The sequence below is a fragment of the Hemiscyllium ocellatum genome, chromosome 6 (assembly GCF_020745735.1).
Source record: "Hemiscyllium ocellatum isolate sHemOce1 chromosome 6, sHemOce1.pat.X.cur, whole genome shotgun sequence".
Taxonomy (NCBI): Eukaryota; Metazoa; Chordata; class Chondrichthyes; order Orectolobiformes; family Hemiscylliidae; genus Hemiscyllium; species Hemiscyllium ocellatum.
Genome location: NC_083406.1, coordinates 72,200,834 through 72,221,302, shown reverse-complemented (window position 1 = coordinate 72,221,302; position 20,469 = coordinate 72,200,834). Strand labels below are relative to the sequence as shown.

The 20,469-nt window shown below is 38.2% G+C and overlaps 1 protein-coding gene across 1 annotated transcript in view; it reads right to left on the bottom strand.

Annotated features, from left to right (window-relative positions):
* mrps9 (mitochondrial ribosomal protein S9) overlaps positions 1–20,469 on the bottom strand; it is a 97,962-nt gene that overhangs the window by 14,332 nt on the left and 63,161 nt on the right. The window contains exons 6-7 of the mRNA XM_060826653.1: positions 19,981–20,066; positions 2,091–2,166 (exon numbers count right to left, since the gene is read on the bottom strand). Coding sequence (XP_060682636.1) covers positions 2,091–2,166; positions 19,981–20,066 — 162 coding nt within the window. The remainder of the gene's footprint in view (positions 1–2,090; positions 2,167–19,980; positions 20,067–20,469) is intronic.

Genomic DNA, 20,469 nt, shown 5'->3' with positions numbered 1-20,469 from the left:
GATATTTTTAAAATGGGACTAATATTGTAGAGGGGGAGGTAAAAGAAAGGTTTAAGAGAAAGAAGTTGTAAATAGTTGTTGGCTTTAATATTCTCTGTTGGACTTAAATTGTTCATTTGTACTTTAAATCATGACCTCTGGGATAGTTCTTTGCCTCTCGAATTTTAACAGATTACAGCACTCTTTTCTGTGGTGCTGGTTTAAATTAGCAGAGGGGTTTACCCCATGTCGTTACAAAGTGGCAGACAATTGGAAGCTCACCACTAGCTGTTTCTGTTTTTTCTACCTTAAAACCAACTGAGAAATATATTTACCCATTAAGGCATCAAAACAGCAGTTAGGACTGATATCAACATCATGATTAACATGAAGGACGTTACAGAAATACTGACCTCTAATCAACACAGCAAAAGATGCCTACTGGGACTTTAGCAGCAAGTTAGCAGAAATATGAATCTTCCATCCAGAAATGACAGGGTGAGGGGGTTGGCTACCATAAATTTCTTCACAAAGAAAATTAAAGATATCTTAACTTTATATATTTGTGATATTAAAGGGAACATAATTTCTACTCCAAAGTATTACAGCATTATTTTGGATTTTATAAAAGGTAAAAATGTTTGAGGTTTTGGTTTCAGTAAGGAAATCATTATGTCATCATCTCATAGTATTGGCATTACGCTGATCAACATTAAAAAAGTTTAAATAATCATGGAAGACATCAGATATTCAACACTGTTGTAAATTGTTCATTATGACACAATAAGCAGCATCTATTATGTCAGAATATTTATTGCAGAATCATTAAAAATTTTTTCCAAACTCTGAACAAGTAGTCAACGCTTTCATTATATTTTTATTATACTATGTCATCATTTTTATTTGAAGTTACCAAAATCATGCTTTTTCCAGATGTTGCACTCAATATAAACATTTTTTAAAGTCAATGCTCATCCACAATTTGTAGCCCTGAATATTTCTAGTTTTTAGCCAATAATAAAATTGCTGATAGGTGTTAGAGGACTCAAGATTTGAAGGATTTTTGAAAATTGAATTATTGAAAGTTTTTTTGGAAATACCAAGGGGAGAACGATAGTGAGAGTGAGAGAAACTTCATGGTGGGCATTGGAAATTTCAGGGGCTAGGACTATGCTAAACAGTGACTGACTTTGAGAGGTTCTTATTTCATCTGGTTCAGTTGCAGCAATGCCTATCAAGAACAAGCCAAGTTGGAGGAAATCCTATTAAAAACAAGCTACCCACTTCTGAAAAGAAAGCACTAATTTAGAGTTCCTTGTGAAACCAATTGTTTTTCTTTGAAAGAGTGATCGAAAGAACATCAAGATTATACTATCTGAACAAGTGGTTTCGATTAGTGGCAGGTCCACAAGACTCCTGAACATTATACTCGAGTTTTTGGCCAAAAAGTTTCTCTTTTGTTCAAAATGCCAACGTCTGCAAAAAATCTGTTTTATCTCCCCTCTTTTCTTTAAAAGAGTGCATGCGAGTGACAGTGCGTGCATGCACATGTGTACTTTTACATCACAATGTTTGTCAACCATCCTCTGCATCTTTGTAAGTAAGACTTGTTTTCATAATGAACCAATGTTTAATAATAATCTCATAATAAAGTGTTTATTCAGTAATCTGATTAATAGATCTTCTTAATTAAAATCTTACATAGACAAAGTATTAAATCGTTCATCTTGGTAACTGGAAAGGGTACTTTTACGTTCTGACCTGTGGAGTAGTGGGACTAGAATAACAGCGCTCTCCTCTAGTTTTAGTTGTAACAATGAAGTCATATTAATTCGAAGAGAAAGCTCAACAACTTGCATATAAATTTTTGTAAACTTAACTTCAGCTTAATGAAACAATAGGATTTCTCAAAGGTTGCCAAATTATTTTTCCCTGCAAACTGACATCGATTGCAATGGTTAGCATCCAGTTGGACTTTCGTGCTGTGAAAAATCACAAACACTGAACTATAGAACCACTCTACATGAAAATCCGGTAATATGTTTTGCAATTCTGTTTCATGTTGCAAATGTCAAATGTGAAACATAACCTATTTGAAAATTATTACTTACATCTTGGTCAGAAATGTGCTCAACCAGCATCTCTTCCAGTTCTTCTTTCGTCAACCATCTACTTCCACTTAAATTTCTATTGGGGAGAAAAAGAAAGGCATTGAAGTGATATTTCTTAATTTAGTGAAATTTAAAACTTGACCCGAAAATGATCTTAATCAGGTTTACAGTTAAAGCAAATACATTGGTCATTTGTTGAAAAAGCATATGTTTAGATTAATTGTGACAAGGAAACTGTAACAAGTTCTTAAATATCACAATTCAATGCAAAAAACAAGTGTGTATCGCAGAAACAGATAGGAAGGATACATTGAAAGTGATGCAACAACTTGATTATGCATTGTTAGCATTATTAAAAAACATAATCAGTGTGAATTAAATATATCAGTAAGATATTTTAATACAATCATAGAGATGCTCAGCACAGAAATACACAAATTTAACAAAAAGAACGTAATTTGTATTGATATACAAGGCTGAGTGCAATTTACTGCGATAGATGAACAAATGTTAAATTTTGAAATAACATTTCAATCACAAATAAAAGCTTCAACTAAGTCATTTACACATGTCTAAGGAAGGAGCTGGCCGAGGTTGTGTGGGTAAATAGAAGGTTTGACAATAAACGTGCAGTAGAAAACATTCAAAGAAACAAATCAAAACATTCAACAAAATTAATTTCACTGAAAAACAAAAACTTAAAGATCAATTCATAGCTTACTCAGGAGGTTGAAGATATTATTAGAGGACAGTTTTAGATTACAAGAAAAGAATAGTAATAAGACAGATAATTGGAAGTTAGCAAACATTATACCTCTATCCAAGAAAGGACAGAAGAAAAAATATGGAATTGCAGGCCAGGTTTCTTAACTCGCTGAACTGGAAGGTTCATTTTCAGACATTTCACCACCATCGTCTGTGAGCCTCTGGACAAAGCACTGCTGGTGTTTCCTGCTTTCTATTTATATGTTTTGGTTTCCTTGGGATGGCGATGTCATTCCTGCGGTGATGTCATTTCCTGTTCTTTTTTTCAGGGGTAAATGGGATCCAAGTCAATGTCTTTGTTGACAGAGTTCTTGTTGAAATGTCATGCTTCCAAGAATTCTCATGCGTGCCTCTGATTTGCTTGTCCTAGGATAGATATGTTGTCCCAGTCGAAGTGGTGTCCTTCCTTATCTGTACGTAAGGATACTAGTGAGAGAGAGTCATGCTGTTTTGTGGCTAGTTGATGTTCATGTATCCTGGTGGTTAGTTTTGTGCCTGTTTATCCAATGCATTGTTTGTTAAAGTTCCTGCATGGTATTTTGTAAATGACATTAGTTTTGCTTGTTGTATGTGTTTCAAGATCAAGTTCATTAGCTGCTGTTTTAGTATGTTGGTGGGTTTGTGGTTTATCATGATGCCAAGGGGTCTGAGTAGTCTGGCAGTCAGATCAGAGATGTCTTTGATGGAGGGGAGATTGGCTAGGGTTTCTGGATGCATTTTGTTTGCTTGTTTGAATTTGTTGCTGAGAAATCGGCAGACTGTGTTCATTGGGTACCCATTCTTTTTGAATACACTATACAGGTGTTTTTTTTTCTGCTCTGTCAAACATATAAATAGAAAGCAGGAAACACCAGCAGTGCTTCATCCAGAGAAAGCATTAACAATGCACTAACAAAAAAAAAGCATGACTAGAAACGCAACAACAGGAGTATACCATTCAGCCCCTCGAGTCTACACCACCATTCTCAAACATGGCTGACCATTTACCAAATGCCATTTTACCACACTATCCCATGATCCTTGATGTCATGAGTATCTAGAAATCCATCAATCTCTGCCTTGAGTCAAAAAGCGTGGTGCTGTAAAAGCACAGCGGACAGGCAACATCCAAGGAGCAGAAAAGTTGATGATGGGGTGGTGGTGGTGATAGTTCATAGAGGAGGGTGGAGTGGATAGGTGGAAAGGAAGATGGACAAGTAGGACAGTTCAAGGGGGCAGTGCCGAGTTGGAGGGTTGGAAATGGGATAAGGTGGGGGTGGGAGGGGGAGGGGAGATCAGGAAACTGGCAAAATTGACATTGAGCCAGGGTGGCTGGAGTGTCCCAAGGCAGAAGATGAGGTGTTTTTCCTCCAAGCATCGAGTGGTCAGAATCTGGCGGTGGAGAACTTGCATGTAGATGAGGGGAGAGGTTAGGGTGCAAGGTTTACATCTTTTGCAGTGGCAAGGCTAGGTGCTGCAAATGGAGGCTTGGTTGGTGGGTTGTGGACCTAATGAGGATTCAAAGTTTGTGAGAAGATTTGTAGCTCGGGTGCTCGTTGTTGTGGTGCTGTTCGCTGAGCTAGGATTTTGTGTTGCAGACGTTTCGTCCCCTGTCTAGGTGACATCCTCAGTGCTTGGGAGCCTCCTGTGAAGCACTTCTGTGATCTTTCCTCCGGCATGTGTAGTGGTTTGAATCTGCTGCTTCCGGTTGTCAGTTCCAGCTGTCCGTTGCAGTGGTCGGTATATTGGGTCCAGGTCGATGTGCTTCTTGATTGAATCTGTGGAGGAGTGCCATGCCTCTAGGAATTCCCTGGCTGTTCTCTGTTTGCCTTGTCCTATAATAGTAGTGTTGTTCCAGTCGAATTCATGTTGCTTGTCACCTGCGTGTGTGGCTACTAAGGATAGCTGGTCATGTCATTTTGTAGCTAGTTGGTGTGTTCATGGATGCAGATCATTAGCTGTCTTCCTGTTTGTCCTATGTAGTGTTTTGTGCAGTCCTTGCATGGGATTTTGTACACTACATTGGTTTTGCTCATGCTGGGTATCGGGTCCTTCGTTCTGGTGAGTTGTTGTCCGAGAGTGGCTGTTGGTTTGTGTGCTGTTATGAGTCCTAGTGATCGCAGTAGTCTGGCTGTCAGTTTGGAAATGCTCTTGATGTATGTTAGTGTGGCTAGTCTTTTGGGTTGTGGCATGTCCTCGTTCCGTTGTCTTTCCCTTAGGCATCTGTTGTTGAAATTGCACGGGTATCCGTTTTTGGCGAATACATTGTATAGGTGTTCTTCTTCCTCTTTTTGCAGTTCTGGTGTACTGCAGTGTGTTGTGGCCCTTTTGAGTAGTGTCTTGATCCAACTTCCTTTGTGTGGGTTGGGGTGGTTGCTTTCGTAGTTCAGGACTTGGTCTGTGTGCGTGGCTTTCCTGTATACCTTTGTGCTGAATTCTCCGTTAGAGGGAGTTTGACCCCACCCCACAGCTCAGCAATAGGATAAACAACACACTGAGGGACCTATAAAAAAAAACCAGACCAATAACCAGGTTTGACCTGCAAAGAATGAAACCTGAAAGCAACAAAACCCCCAGATTCTATGGACTACCTAAAGTGCACAAACCAGACATCCCACTCAGACCCATAGTATCACTACCAGGGACACCATCACACAAACTGGCTAAAGAACTACAGCAGAAACTGAAACACCTGATCAGTGGATCCAGACGCTCTATACAATCAATACAGAAATATACACATAGACAAGGAAGAAATCATGGTCTCATTCGATGTAACGGCACTGTTCACCTCTATCGACAAAACCCTAGCCAGAGAAACAATAGCCAACCTGCTGGACATACAGAACAGACAACAGGACATTGAACCTATCAACAAAGACCGCATACTCAAACTACTGGACCTGTGCCTGACAACACACTTCACATTCAACAACCAAATATATGAACAAATCAATGGCATACCATGGGCTCACCCATCTCTGGACTCAGAGCAGAATTCAACCCAATCTGGGTCAGATATGTAGATGATACCTTTGTAATCATTAAAAACACAGAAATAGAGAACACACACCGGATCATCAACGCCACACTCACAGGAATCCAATTCACTAGAGAGGAAGAAAAGGACAACCAACTCCCATTCCTAGACGTGATGGTACAGAGAACACCGAATGGAGAATTCAGCACAAAGGTATATAGGAAAGCCACACACACACAGACCAAGTCCTGAACTACGAAAGCAACCACCCCAACACACACAAAAGAAGTTGCATCAAGACACTATTCAAAAGGGCCACAACACACACCAGTACACCAGAACTGCAAAAAGAGGAAGAGGACCACCTATACAAGGTATTCACCAAAATCGGATACCCGTGCAATTTCATCAACAAACGCCTAAGGGAAAGATAACGGAACGAGGACATGCCGCAACCCAAAGGACTAGCCACACTACCAGACATCAAGAGCATTTCCGAACTGACAGCCAGACTACTGCGATCACTAGGACTCATAACAGTACACAAACCAACAGACAATAACTCACCAGAACGAAGGACCCGATACCCAGCATGAGCAATAACCAATGTCGTGTACAAAATCCCATGCAAGGACTGCACAAAACACTACATAGCACAAACAGATAGACAGCTAACGATCCGCATCCATGAACACCAACTAGCCACGAAACGACACAACCAGCTATCCTTAGTAACCACACACGCAGATGACAAGCAACATGAATTCGACTGGAACAACACTACTATTATAGGACAAGCCAAACAGAAAACAGCCAGGGAATTCCTAGAGGTATGGCACTCATCCACAGATTCAATCAAGAAGCACATCAACCTGGACCCAATACACCTACCACTGCAGCGGACAGCTGGAACTGACAACCGGAAGCGGCAGATTCAAACCACTACAAATGCCGGAGGAAAGATCATAGAAGCGCTTCACAGGAGGCTCCCAAGCACTGAGGATATCACCTAGACAGGGGACGAAATGTCTGCAACACAATTCCCAGCTCAGTGAACAGAACCACAACACCTAATCAGGATGTCATGGAGGGAATGATCTCTGTGGAATACTGAAATGGGTGGGAAGGGAAATATATCTCTAAGGGTGAGGTCTGAACGTAGGTGGCAGAAATGTTAGAGACACCCCCTTTACCTCAATCCAAGGCCCCAAAGATCCTTCCACATCTGGCAGAGATTTTCCTGCACCTCTAAACACCTCATCTACTGTGTCCATTACTCTCGATGTGGTCTTCTCTACATTGGGGAGACAAGACACCAACTTGTGGAAGGTTTCAGAGAACATCTCCAGGACACTTGCATCAATCAACCCCACCGTCCTGTGATTTAACACTTCAACTCCCCCTCAGCCAAGGATATGTAAGTCCTGGACCTCCTCCACTGCTAAATTCTAGCCACCTGCTGCTGGGAGGAAGAACACCTCATCCTCCCCTCCCCCTCCCCCCACTCCACATTCCTGATGAAAAGCTTACGCTATGAAGCTCCTCGGATGCAGTCGGACCATATGTGTTTTTCCACCACCAGATTTTTGACTGATCTCCAGCAACTACAGTCCTCACTTTCTCCTCATCTCTGCCTTAAACCTATTCAACGACTCAAGCTTTCACAGCTTTCCAGGATAGAGAATTCCAAAGATTCATTATATTCGAATTGAAGACATTTCTTCTCATCTCAGTTCTAAGTGGCTCACCTCCTATTTGCACACAGAGTACCTGGCTTCTGGACCCTGCCCTTACACCAGCTGGGGAAACATCCTTTCTGCAGCCACCCTATCTAGATCTAAGGATTTCCTAAATTGAAATGAGATCACTCTTGAGAATACAAGCATATTCTCCTCAATATCTCCTCACAGGACAGTCTCACCATTCCCAGAATTAGACTGGTGAAACTCTGTCAGACGTCCTCTACAAAAGTATGTAATTAAGTGGACCAAAACTGCACAGAACACTCCACTGCATCTTACTAAGGTTCTGTACAATTGATGTACGACATCTTTAATCTTGCATTCAAATCCTCTTATGATAAAGGCCAAAAGATTAGAACAAGTCAATATGGTTTAGCAAAAGGAAATTATTTTGACAAACTTAGAGAGTTTTGAGGTTGTAAGTAGTACGATAGGATAAAGGGGAATCCGTTGATTTTATACAACTGGATTTCCAAAAAGCATTTGATAAGGTATCAGAAAAAAGTTAATACACAAGTTGGCAATGATAGATGAGCATGGATTGGAGACTGGTTGTGGACTGGAAGCACAAAGTAGACATTTTTAAAGTTGTCAGGTTGTGACTAGTGGAGTGCTGCAATGACTACTACTTGGCCCTAATCTATTTATAATCTATAAAGTGCCCTAGAATAACATATACAGGGTTTCTGACGATGCATAGTTAGAGGAATGTAGACTGTGGGGACATAAAGGCTGCAAAGCTGGATTAAATCAGTTGGCAAAATTGGAGATGGAGTACAATGTGAGGACTTGAGAGGTTCTTCACTTCGATCATAAATAGATTATATTTTTAAAAAGGTATGAAATTTATAAAATATTGATTTGAGAGAAATTAGGATGCACTTGTAAAAGAAAGGCAAATAAATTAACACATAGGTGCATCAAACAATTAGGGATGAATGGGCTGCCCTACAATGAAAGGCTGAATAAATTGTGTCCACTTTCTCTGGAGTTTAAAAGAATAAGAAATGACCTCCAAGTAATATTCAAGGTTATAGTGGGGTCTGTCAAGGTGGCTATGGAGGAGGGTCTTTTCTCATTGCTGTAAAGTTTAGGAAAAAGGGGCACAATTTCAAATTAAAGGGCAAAACATTTAGGTCTGAGAGGAGGAGAGATTTCTTCAAAGTGTTGTGAATCTTCAGAATTCTCTATCCTCGGAGTTATGGATGTGCCATTATTGAGTAACACTGGAGACAGAAATAGATGAATTTTCAGTCTCTGAATGAATCAAAGGATATGGGAAGGGGCAGGAGAGTGGAGCTGAAGCTCAAGATTGACATAATCATGTTGAATGTTGGATTAGGTTAAATTGGTCATACAGTTTTTGCCTGTTCTTTTTTATATCTTTAGGTGGTGATGTGAGTACTGCACTCACAGACTTAAAACCAGTCACTGGAGGCTGGGGGTTGGAGGGAAATATGCAGGCAGAGGAGAAAAGGAGAGAGGGAGGGGAGAAGACAGGAGGAGTTTTGTGCATTAGTTGGAACTTGTTGCTCGGCTGTCTTGCTTAATTTCCTGCAAATTCGATTCCTCAAAAACACATCTGTCTTTCACTCGCCCCTCCTAATGTGGCAAAACGAAATAATGCTCCTCCTTTTTGGGTGGCGTTTTTACTGATAAAGATTTGGAAATTTCACAGTTTCCTCTAAAACAGTTTAATCATGCAAAACAACTAAACAAAATTGCTTTTTTTTTTAAAAAGAGTACAGGACATTCTCATATACCAAGTGTTCTTGTATGTCTTGCTGAATTATTTATATTTTAAAAGACTTAGTACAGAGGCACACCATATCATGAAATAAAAGCTACCTTAAGCAGACAGTAACAAAAAATACTCAACACTTGGAATTCATTGGCAGCAAGTTGTGAGGAAGTGAGGGAGTGAATAACAAGATAAACATTCACTAGTTTAAAGACAGGATCATGTACACCAATTGCCATCTAGTTTAGATTCAGAAGTTAGGACTCAGATGATATAATATTGCAGTAGGCAAAAAATACATCTGTAGCATCTACATTGCTAAAAGATATTGTGTTTTGCAATTATTTCTGCTTGTTTATTGGCATTAATAAGCTTTTAGTGCCTGATTACTAAAACTACAGTTAGATTATCTACTAACATGATATGCAGAGCAGCACCAGATCCACAAGATCTCCTTACTGTTATGTCTGAAGATACCATTTGGCATCATTCTTACTGAAATCCTCAACCTCAAGAAAACACCAGATGGCATTGTTGTGCAGAACAGGATCAACATTGCAGCAAATCAAATTACAACAGTGTCAATGATTCATTGCTAGGCACAGCAGGCAATGTATTTGCCTTGGTGAGATAAACAACAACATAACCTGAATGTTCATAGCAGAAAGAATACTTTGATGCATGTACAGTTTCCAACAAGCCCATTTCTGACAGACAATTTAAGCTTCAAGAAACAAAAAAATACATTTTGGGTTTGGTGACAAAGTATCACGTTTCAATGCACTAAAATCAATTCATGGATATAGGACTATACACATGGGCACTTTCAAGCTACCTTGGGGTTTGTAAGAAACCCCCAAATTTGCTGAGATGAAGCAATTTATTGAGATTACAAATTAGTGCTCCAAAATAAAATTTGCTCATAGAATTGATGCCTCAAGACAGAACATGCAAACACATGTTAAATCAAGTCAAATCAACAGTTCTGAATGAATACTCAGTTTTCAAATTTGGTGGTAATCCAAGGTGTTAAAAGTGACAAATCACTGATTAAGTACAAAAACAAAATGTATAGGTAAGCTCCCACGTATCCACTTACAAAATGAGCTTGTTAAAAAGCAATTCATCTCATCTGGAGTAAATATATTTATTGGGGTGACAATTTATTACTCACAAGATGCATTAAAATAAATCACCTCCTTCCAAGATGGTGATGGAAGGCAAAATTGTGCATTTGAAACCAGAATTTCACAATACTATTTAAGTGTGCTCTTGAATGAATTATCTGACTACAAAACAAGAACTGGTACACAACATTAAAGCGTTAAGGAAGCTAGTAAAATAATAATTTGAAGACATTTTCACTACTAAGGAATGGTGAATCTCAGAATCATAAGATTAGACGAGTGGCGCAAGCTCCTGTCGTAGCTATAGGCAAAATAGCAAATGTGAAATTATCGTTATTCTTATTCCTCAGGAGTATATGATCATATGGGTGCAAAAGAAATCAGAAACAATGTTGTAAAGAACACAATTTTTCTTTTTCTTTATTTTGAACCAAAATGGGAACAGGGTACTCCTTCAAACCAAGGATTGTGGAAGGAGTTACTACATTTTTAAAAATAAGCTACAGAAGCTCACTGCCACTTACCTGCACAGTTGTTTCATTTGAGCAATGGGAGAATAGATCTGAGGCCACAACACTGGTGTTATGTACGTGAACGTGAACACTACCTAATGATAATTGCTGATTGCACGAAAAATCAAGACTAATCGTGGATGCATGAAATCATCAGCATGATGATAACTGAGTAGCTCATGAACAAGTGAACAACTTGCATGTTTACAACATGAGGAAGAAGATTCCGGACTGCGGAATAAACGAGGTACTTCTTTGCAAGTGAAGTTAACAAAACCCAAACAGGGGTTAGATATTGTCTCCCTCCAGCTGCTGTAAGCTGTTGCCTCTAACCAATGCCTAGAAGATTTCACAAATCGTGTGCCAGCCACCCCGCATCTTCCACAAAGAATTTTGAAACAAGGAGATCAGAGACCACAGAATTTTATTGAGCAAAGTGGAAATCTCATTGAATCCTGTGAACTGGTGCTATTAAACTGTACTTCACCAGCAATCTCTCCTCCACACATAACAGCCATGCTTGTTTGTCTGTCTTGTATGTTTGTGTATGATTAAGGAGATTAGAATTTCTTATATTTTTGTTTGCTTATGACAATAATTAATTTACTTTTAATTAATAGTTTGTGATAAGTACAAAAGCCTGATCAGTATCTTCTGTTAACCAGAGTGCATCACCCAGGTACTTTTAAGTACTTTGATTAAACCTTTAATTCATGCGACCATTACAAAAGTTAATGGGGTTCGATTATCAGTGCACTTGCTCAAGTGGGTCATAACAATGAATTCAAATATCACAAAAATGTAACTGGGTGAGGGAAGTTCACAAACTGCAGTTGACAATAAAGCTGGAAAAGCAACAAAACTTCAAGAATACAACTTGGAATGAAAACCACACATTTCTCTCTTTTGCAGACCATAAACTGAAATAGAAATTAGACTGCTAAACAGCCAAAAAAACAAGAGTTTTGCAACTTTGAAATCAAGTGCTGCACATTTAACAGTAGTGCAAGACAATCATACTCTTTCAAGCAGCATGGGAGAGATTTTAAGTCTGAGTGGCACATACAGCCTTTGAATTAGGCAAATTCTGCCTCACAGTAGCCCTGGTTTTAAAGATTTGCAGAACAATCAAAGCTATAAATACAACTACAGCCAGAAACATCCAGAGCTTGCAAATTGAAACCTTCCACTATTCCCTCCATTTTCGGCCGGGGGGGGGGGGGGGGGGGGGAGGAGGAGGAGGAGGAGGATAAGACAGAAAAACTCTTAAAATAAAGAATCTAAACAAGAAAAGGCCTTGATCTGTCAGATCAACAACTGAAGTAAAGAAAAATCATTGCTTTAGAGACAGCATGTCATCAATGCTAAAAATCAAGAGGAACTGAGAGACAATGTAACCTGCCCTTTGAGTTCTGGACTTCAGATCTTTGGAATTTTGCTTTTGCCATCTATATTCTTTTTCCACCTATAACAGTTTGTCTGCTGAATGTCTTCATTGCGAATGTGTGCATGTGTATTTTGAGTTATTTAAAAAAAACTTACAATTTAAGTTACATAGTAGAAGGTTAGAAAGCTATATTTTTTCTGCTTTTTGTTATAGTCAAATATGTTCCAGTAACTAAGAGCTATTTTCTGTTGGATACAAAACCTGGTATGAATTGCTTTTATCCTGAATAACAGTCAGTTAGGTAAATTGGTCACTTGGGTGGTCTAATTGTGATTTTATTCATTTTGTGACGGCTTGTGGAACAATGGGGCATCATTATTAGCGCACACTTCCCAGTTAAGTCATGACAAATAATTTTGAATAACAACATGGAAACATAGAACTCTGAAACTGTTACCCTGCTCAGCTCCTCCAGTGCTGTTTTTAATTTCAGAAACAACTACCCTCCTGGAATTTCTTGCTTTCTATTGTGTGGTCATTGCTGTCAAACCAACATAAAGGGACAGTAAACAATGTATCGCCAGCAGGTCTGAAGAAGTCATGCTAGACTCAAAACATTAACTGTTTCTCTCTCCACAGATGCTGCTAGACCTGCCGATTCTCCCCAGCGGGGCTTGGTAAACAACATGGAGTTAGCGAAGCTCATTACATCTGAAGTGCTGCTGATGGCTCATCAAGTCTCTGGTACAATGAACAGTAGTTTTTGACTGGGGCATAGAAACTGCTCTGGTAAATGAAATCACTTACCTTAACAAGCACATTACATGAACAAGACTCCTAGTATTTAAAAACAGGTTTTAAGTGCATGTTTTATGAATTGCTGCTTTAGTCTGATACAAGGAAGTGCAGTCTTTTATTTATATCAAGAACCTCTCCAGAAAATGAGACTTCAGGCTGAACTAAACATGACTCAAGTCCAATAGTGCCTTAAAAACTGCTTGTCTGGAAGATTTCTGTTACTTCCAGAAAAGTAGACCATATCTGCATATAAACTTCAAAAAGAACTCGTGCCATTTCAGCCAACTGCACCGACCTGAATTCAAACTCCTACAGAACTAAAGCTTCAGAGGACAGTGACAGAAATCACAGGAAATAACATCCATAGCTTTGAGTTTAAGTGCTGAGCTGTAAACTCTTTCCTTTCTTGGTGCTCTTTCCCTTTGCTTCCTACTCTGCTTGTTTGTGTGCAACATTATCTGACTTGAATGCATGAACCAAGCACTTGTGACGAAAGAAAGGAAAAGAATATGGCACACCTTACTGCAAAAGGCAAAATAAATAAGAACTTTTAAAAATAATTCACTTTACAGACAAAACAGGAGAAGGATAAAGTAATTCAATCTTTCAATTAGCAGAATTGTATTCAACTGCCAGCTGTAAATCTCACAGACCTGCATATTCTACACTCCACCATTAGCATCAAAACAGGAGCAGAAGCATTAATCCAGATTCCATGAAGAATGCAGGAGAAATAACCTTAAAGTGAACAGTCAACTTTGTGCAACTTTTAAAAAAGGTGCAATGCACTGACTGATATAGCATGTGATAACTGGAATAAGAGATCCTACACCCAATGGATGAGACCAAAGCTGTCTTACATCCAGTTGCCATTTCTGGTGGACAACTAAACCACACCATGAGGCAGCTCCACAAATATCCCCACCCTTAATGATGAGGGAGCCCAGCACATCCATGTAAAAGGAAAAACTGAAACACCGCAAACATTCTTCAGTCAGAAGTGCCTCATGAATGAGGATCTCAACCTCAAGGTTTCCAGCATGATAGATGCTAATTTCAGTAAATTTGATTCACTCCACTTAATGTCAATAAACAGTAAAGACATTAAGGCTCCATGTCCTGCTAACATTGCAACAACAGCATTGATGGCTTGTGCTTCAGAACTAACTGCTGAATCTATGAATAAAGGATAGGAAAAATAGATACATGATGCTAATCTGATTGGGCACCATCAGCATACATTTGCAAATGTATGTTTGATGAACCGGGGAAGGTTTTTTTGGGACTATTTTACTAACAAAATTGATTAGGGAGAGCTGATAGATGTTGTACATTTTGATTTTCATAGCCATAGGAGGCTGGTTAGAAAAATTAAAGTACAAGGGATAGGAGGTTGTGTACAGGCATGGATTAATGATTGGCTAACAGACAAAAAACAGGAATCACAAAATGGATCATTTTCATATTGGCAGACTATGACTTGAAGTGTATTGCAAAGATTAGCACCTAGGACTGCAGCTTTTGAAAATATACTTCAAGGATTTGGAGGTGGGGGCCAAGTGAAAAATTCTAAATTGATAGATGACACAAAGCTAAATGGGAATGCATGTTGTAAGAAAGACTTAAAATTGCTCCATGAAGATTTGGATAGACTTAGATGATGGATTAGAACATTGTTCTTTGTAGAAGTGCAAAGATTCACTCAACTTGCTTCTAAAATGGCAGGATTGTCTAAGGAAGAGAGGGGTGGTGATCTCATGGAACTTACAAAATACTTAAGGGACAGAAAAGGTAGATTCAGATAAAATCTTTCTTCTGGTTGGGGATGCTAAAATTGGAGTTTGGGAGGCACAATTTAAACAGGGTTATGGCACGTACATGGGACTAATCTGTTCAGTAATGCTTAGTTTGCACTCTGCCTGGGCCACTCAGCTCCTCATCTTGTTATTGATCCAAAGCTGGACAAAAGAGCTGAACAAAAGGAAGGAAATGAGAGTGACTAGTGTTGACATTGAGTGTGACTGAGTGAGGCATCAAAGAGTCCTGCCAAAATTTAAGTCAACGGGGATCATGGGTAATCTCTCTTCATTGACTGGAGTCACACCTAGCTGAATGGAAGATACTGGTAGAAGCCAATCATCAGTTCTTGGGAATCACCACGGGATTCTTCAGAATAGACGAGCCCAACTAGCTTCAGCTCATTCAGCAATGACTTGCCTTTCACCAAAAAGGTCACCAATGGAACTGATGGATAAAATTCAACACCATTCGAGACTCCTCAAATATGAAGAAATCCTTGTCCATATGCCACAAGACCTGGACACATCCAGGATTAAGCTAAGAAGCAAGAGACAGTCAATGATAACCACCAAGAGATAATCTAACCATCTCCCCATAACATTCAACGGCATTACCATCACTGAATTCCCCACGAGCAATATCCTTGGGTTATCACTGACCAAGCCATATAAATATTGTGGCTACAAGTTCAAGAGGCTAAGACTGGAAATTCTGTGACAATTAACTCTCCTTTCTTCCAAAAAGCTATCTATAAAATATAAATCAGAAATGCAATGGGACACTCTTCACTTGCCTGGATGAACATAGCTACAACAATTCTTAACAAGCTCATCAACAAGTTCACCAACATCCAGAACAAAGTAATTGAATAGAAAATGCTGAAGGAACTCAACAGGTTTGGCAGCGACTTTGGAGAGAGAAACAGAGTTTAAATAGTGAGTTGTGACTCTGCATCGGACTGTTCCAAAGAAGCATCATTGAACTGAAGTGTATTTTTCTTTCTACAGCCAGACCTGCTGAATTTCTACAGCATTCTATATTTCAGATTTCCTGCAGTATTTAGTTTTTATACAGTACAAAGTCATGCCACATCCACCACTGACTCTCAATGGCACATTGTACAACGTGCACTGCAGCACCTCACCTTCACTTCTTTAATAATAACTTCCAACCCCATGATCTCTACCACCTTGAAGGACAACGGCAACAGGCAAATGGGACTTACACCAGCTGCAACTAGCACTCTAGGTAATACACTATCCTCACTTGAAGTGATATTGCTAATGCTTCATTTAGCCAGTTCAAAATCCTGGAACTACCTTCCTAGCAGCACCTGAATCGGATGGACTGCACTGGATTAAGGGCAATTTGGAATATGCAACAATGTTGGCCTTGCTAGCAATGTCATCATTCCATTAAAAATGTTCTTAAAGATTTACTTCTCTAGTCAAAGCCTAATAGCATGATTATCAAATTGCAAACAGCTTACTTCGTTATTGTCCCATTACAAAATCAGAGAGTACAATTTAGCCAGCATTAAGGTTTATTTCTAGACTTATATAATTCAAAAGTTGAAAATTTATGCTAAATTTTTATCAAATCTTGATTAGATCACACTTGTTGGACTGCAAACAGCTCTAATTGCCAATATTATGAAAAAGATACAAAGACAACTGTGGGATGAAAAGAAATTACAAAAAATTGATACCAGAACTACAAGGTTATTAACTATTAGGAAGAGATGAACAGAACTAATCTTTTTTTCTTCTGAAAAGAGAAGTCTGAAAAGTCACTTAATAGGAATCTTTAAAATCATGAAAGGCTTTGATAGAGGACATGGAATTTCCCCTTGTCGGTAAGAACAAAACCACAAACCATCAAGAGATGACAGCCACCAAAAAAGTCTATTAGCAAATTTAGAAGAAATGTCTTTACCCAGAGGGTGTACGAACATGCCAAGGCAGGGAGCAATTGAGGCGGATGGTGTATTTGTATTCAGGAGGAAGCTAGGTTAGCGTACATGAGGGAGACAGCCATTGTTTGTTGTGCTGATAGAGTTGATAAGAAATGTGGGAGGAGACCAGGATTGAAATAAAATTCCACATAATTTTAAAAGGGGTGCTGGAACAGTCAGACCAAATGGTATATGAACATAAATCTTTGAATGAGGCAGGAAAAGCTGTCTTTAAAAAAGAAGCATAAGAAAAGGGAGGAGTAGGGCATTCAGCCCATCAAACCAGCTCAGTATAGCCATCAACTTCTTGATATTTTAAAAAATTATCTACCTTCTCTTCAGAGCAGAGAAGCTGACAGGGAAACCCAATTGTGGAGTAGAAGATTATGAGGACCATAGACAGTGTGGATGGGAAGCAGCTGTTCCCTTAGGTATAGGATCAATAACATAGAGCCATAATTTTAAGATGAAAGGCAGGAGGCAGATTTGAGAAAAACATTTTTCACCCATGGGGTGATGTGTGTGTGGAATGCATTGCCTGGAATAGTTATTGAGGCAGGAAGCTTCACAACTTTAAAAAACAACTTGGATGAGCACTGAAATGTCATAACATTCAAGAGTTATGGTCCAAGTATTGGAAAATGAGAATAGTGTAGAGTTAGAGTAGTCTAACCACAGCAGGCCTAATGAGCCAAAGAGCCTCTTTTGCACTGAATGATTCTATGATTCCAAATACTTTCAGTGATCTAGCTTTCACAACTCTCTGGGGTAGAGAATTCCAGACAATCACTCCCCTCCTTTTGCACCTCAGTTTTAAATGAGTGCCCCCTCATTTAAATGCTTCCATTTGTAAAGTCACAGTACAACAGTAAGGAAGCAATGTTGACATTTGCAAAAACACTATTTTAGCCTTAGATGGAGTACTGCGTTCAATTTTCAATCAAGTGTTCAGTATTTAATTTTAAATTGGGTTACTTAAAAATTATGTAAACAACTTTAAGAACTAAAAAAAACATACTGAATCAGCTCTTAATTTAATTGCAGCACAGTACTTGATTTGAAAAGCTTCTAAATACCCACAGTACTATCTGTGAAGCCAAAGAACTGAGTACAATTTGAAAATTTGTCAGTTACTTGCACAGTCTGAGAATTTTCAAAGTCGGCCTCTGGATGCGGCCAATTTTGTAAGTAGGTCCTGATTCCCCCTGAACTGAATCTTAAAATCATTGAAAAAGAAGTCATTGAAAACAAAAAGCAGTGGTTTTGGGGTGATTACACAGTTAAATTCCCCAGACTTATACGCTGATTTGAACAATTTTGTTCAGTTTATACCAACATTTTTAGTGGACGCTCTATCACAGACTGGCATTAGTAGTAAAGCCAACTAAATTTTTTAAAAGTTTATTTCAAGGTAATGTAGTCTCAACAATAAAAGATCTGAGTGAAATTTGTAATTCTGATGCACATTAAGCTTATTTTACAAAGTAACACACCAACCCAACGTATCATAAAACAGTCTTCTGACCAAGAGGACATTATAAAAGGTTTTTATTTAATTGCTTTGAAAATTATATTTAGCAATGATAACTTGGAATAGTTTGATCAATACAGTGAAAGAGGAGTCTATCACAAGAAATAAGCATTTAAAAAAGTGTTAATCCATCACTTTTGAATAACCAATTAATTGCTTCAAAACTCATTATTTTTTTAAAAATGGGTTCGTAAGAAATTTTTTAAAAATTCAAAACCCTCACGTTTTTGTGGCCAAAGGTTTCAGTGTAATTATTGCAGCTCCCTTGAAGGCCTGGAAATGAGAGCAATTAGCAGAAACTCCCAAAAGTAAATAATTCATGCTGGGAGTGTGGTCAATTTGGTGGGCAAAATGTATTTCAAGCATAATTTCTTTAGTACAAGACTGGAAATTCAAAGTGTAGCAACATAATTCACTCTTAAAATTCCACATATACTGGCACAGGTTACAGCAACATGGCAGAAAAATGTATTGTAACGAAAATATAAGCAATGGATGTGGAGCAGAGGGAGGCCCAGAGTTCCTGCTCAATTGCACTATTGCCTCTCTAGTAAAAAATGGTAAACTAGAAATGGATATGTGCCTTCATTAAGTTTGACAGTCTACCTGTGTTTATTGACATTGATATTATTTTGTTCACATTGTAAATGTGATTTTAAATCTACCAATATTAATTGGAAGAATCACCAATCTATGACATTGCAAAGTACATACAAAATATTTATCTTCCAAAGTTGTGACACTTGAATACTATAGTCCTATAAGATTATACCTATACTTCAAGACAGTATGTTGGTTACCACACACAACCTTTTGAAGTAAAACCTGTCAATACTTTAAAAGTTTCATATCTTTCATATTCAATGACTTCAACCAAAAGTAAAGTATAATAAATAAGTCAAACAAATGAGGGCAGACAAAAATATCAGATAAATAGGCTGAAATTATTCTGCTAGACTGAAATTGGATGGTTACTTTTTCATGGTAAATTAATCAAATTATTTAAGTAATTTTATTATCAACATTATTTGTTTTAACTCACATGACTAAATAATTCTTTCCCCATTGAAAATCTCAGAATATAGTCAGTGATTAAAACAACCACTTCCTTAAAATTAAAAGAATGTTTATCAATTCTCATTTGTCCAACAGATTTATCTGAACTGTTGCACATCCTCTCTAGTTGGGGTCTGCAAGCAGGGGTGATATGTTAATATACTCAGTTTTAGAATGACTTTAATTTAAATACTCTTCCATCGTTATTATCATCATGATGGAAAAAAAAATCTCAGTTAAGCACTTAGTTTTGAAACACTGAGAAGCCTTGCATTTATACAGTACTCCACAAAACTTTGCAAATTCTTACAGTTTTAAAGGCAATATGTACTATTGATGTCCCCTGTTTGGAGGTGGGAAATGCAGGGTGTTTAGGGAGTATCTTCATCCCAAGGGCTGCTGTAGTTCAAGCAGCAGACCACTATCTTCTCAAGAACAATTACGAATCGGTAATAAATGCTGGTGTAATTAAAATCAGTGCTACCATATCCCAAGAGTTAATAAAAACAGCAACTTACATTGGCTTGCAATCCAGAGAAAACAGACCTTTGTCTCTCAGTTGATCTTCATACATCTGGATGTTAAGAAATTGTTCATAGGTATCCTATAATAATTTACCAAACAGACACTTGAATGTTTTTATGGCAAATTCATGTCAAGCATTATAACAATCCAATAGAAAGTTTATACATATATTGCATACGATAAAAAATGTATGATTCCTAGAAATTAAATGATCATTCTTGACAAAGCAGCAATGTAGAACCCAGACACTGAAGGACCGAAATAATATTTATGCTTGATATTGCATTCAAGATTCATTGAAGGTTGCTTTTTGGGTGCACTGGTGTATATGATTACTCAAGTATATTAAATTATGCTCAAAACTCATCAAGTCCAAGGATACAAATACAAACATAGGTAGTAAGGTTACACAATTACTGAATTTCACTACTTACTATTCGATACATAATATCAATATTGCACATTGTGGCAATAGAGCTCAT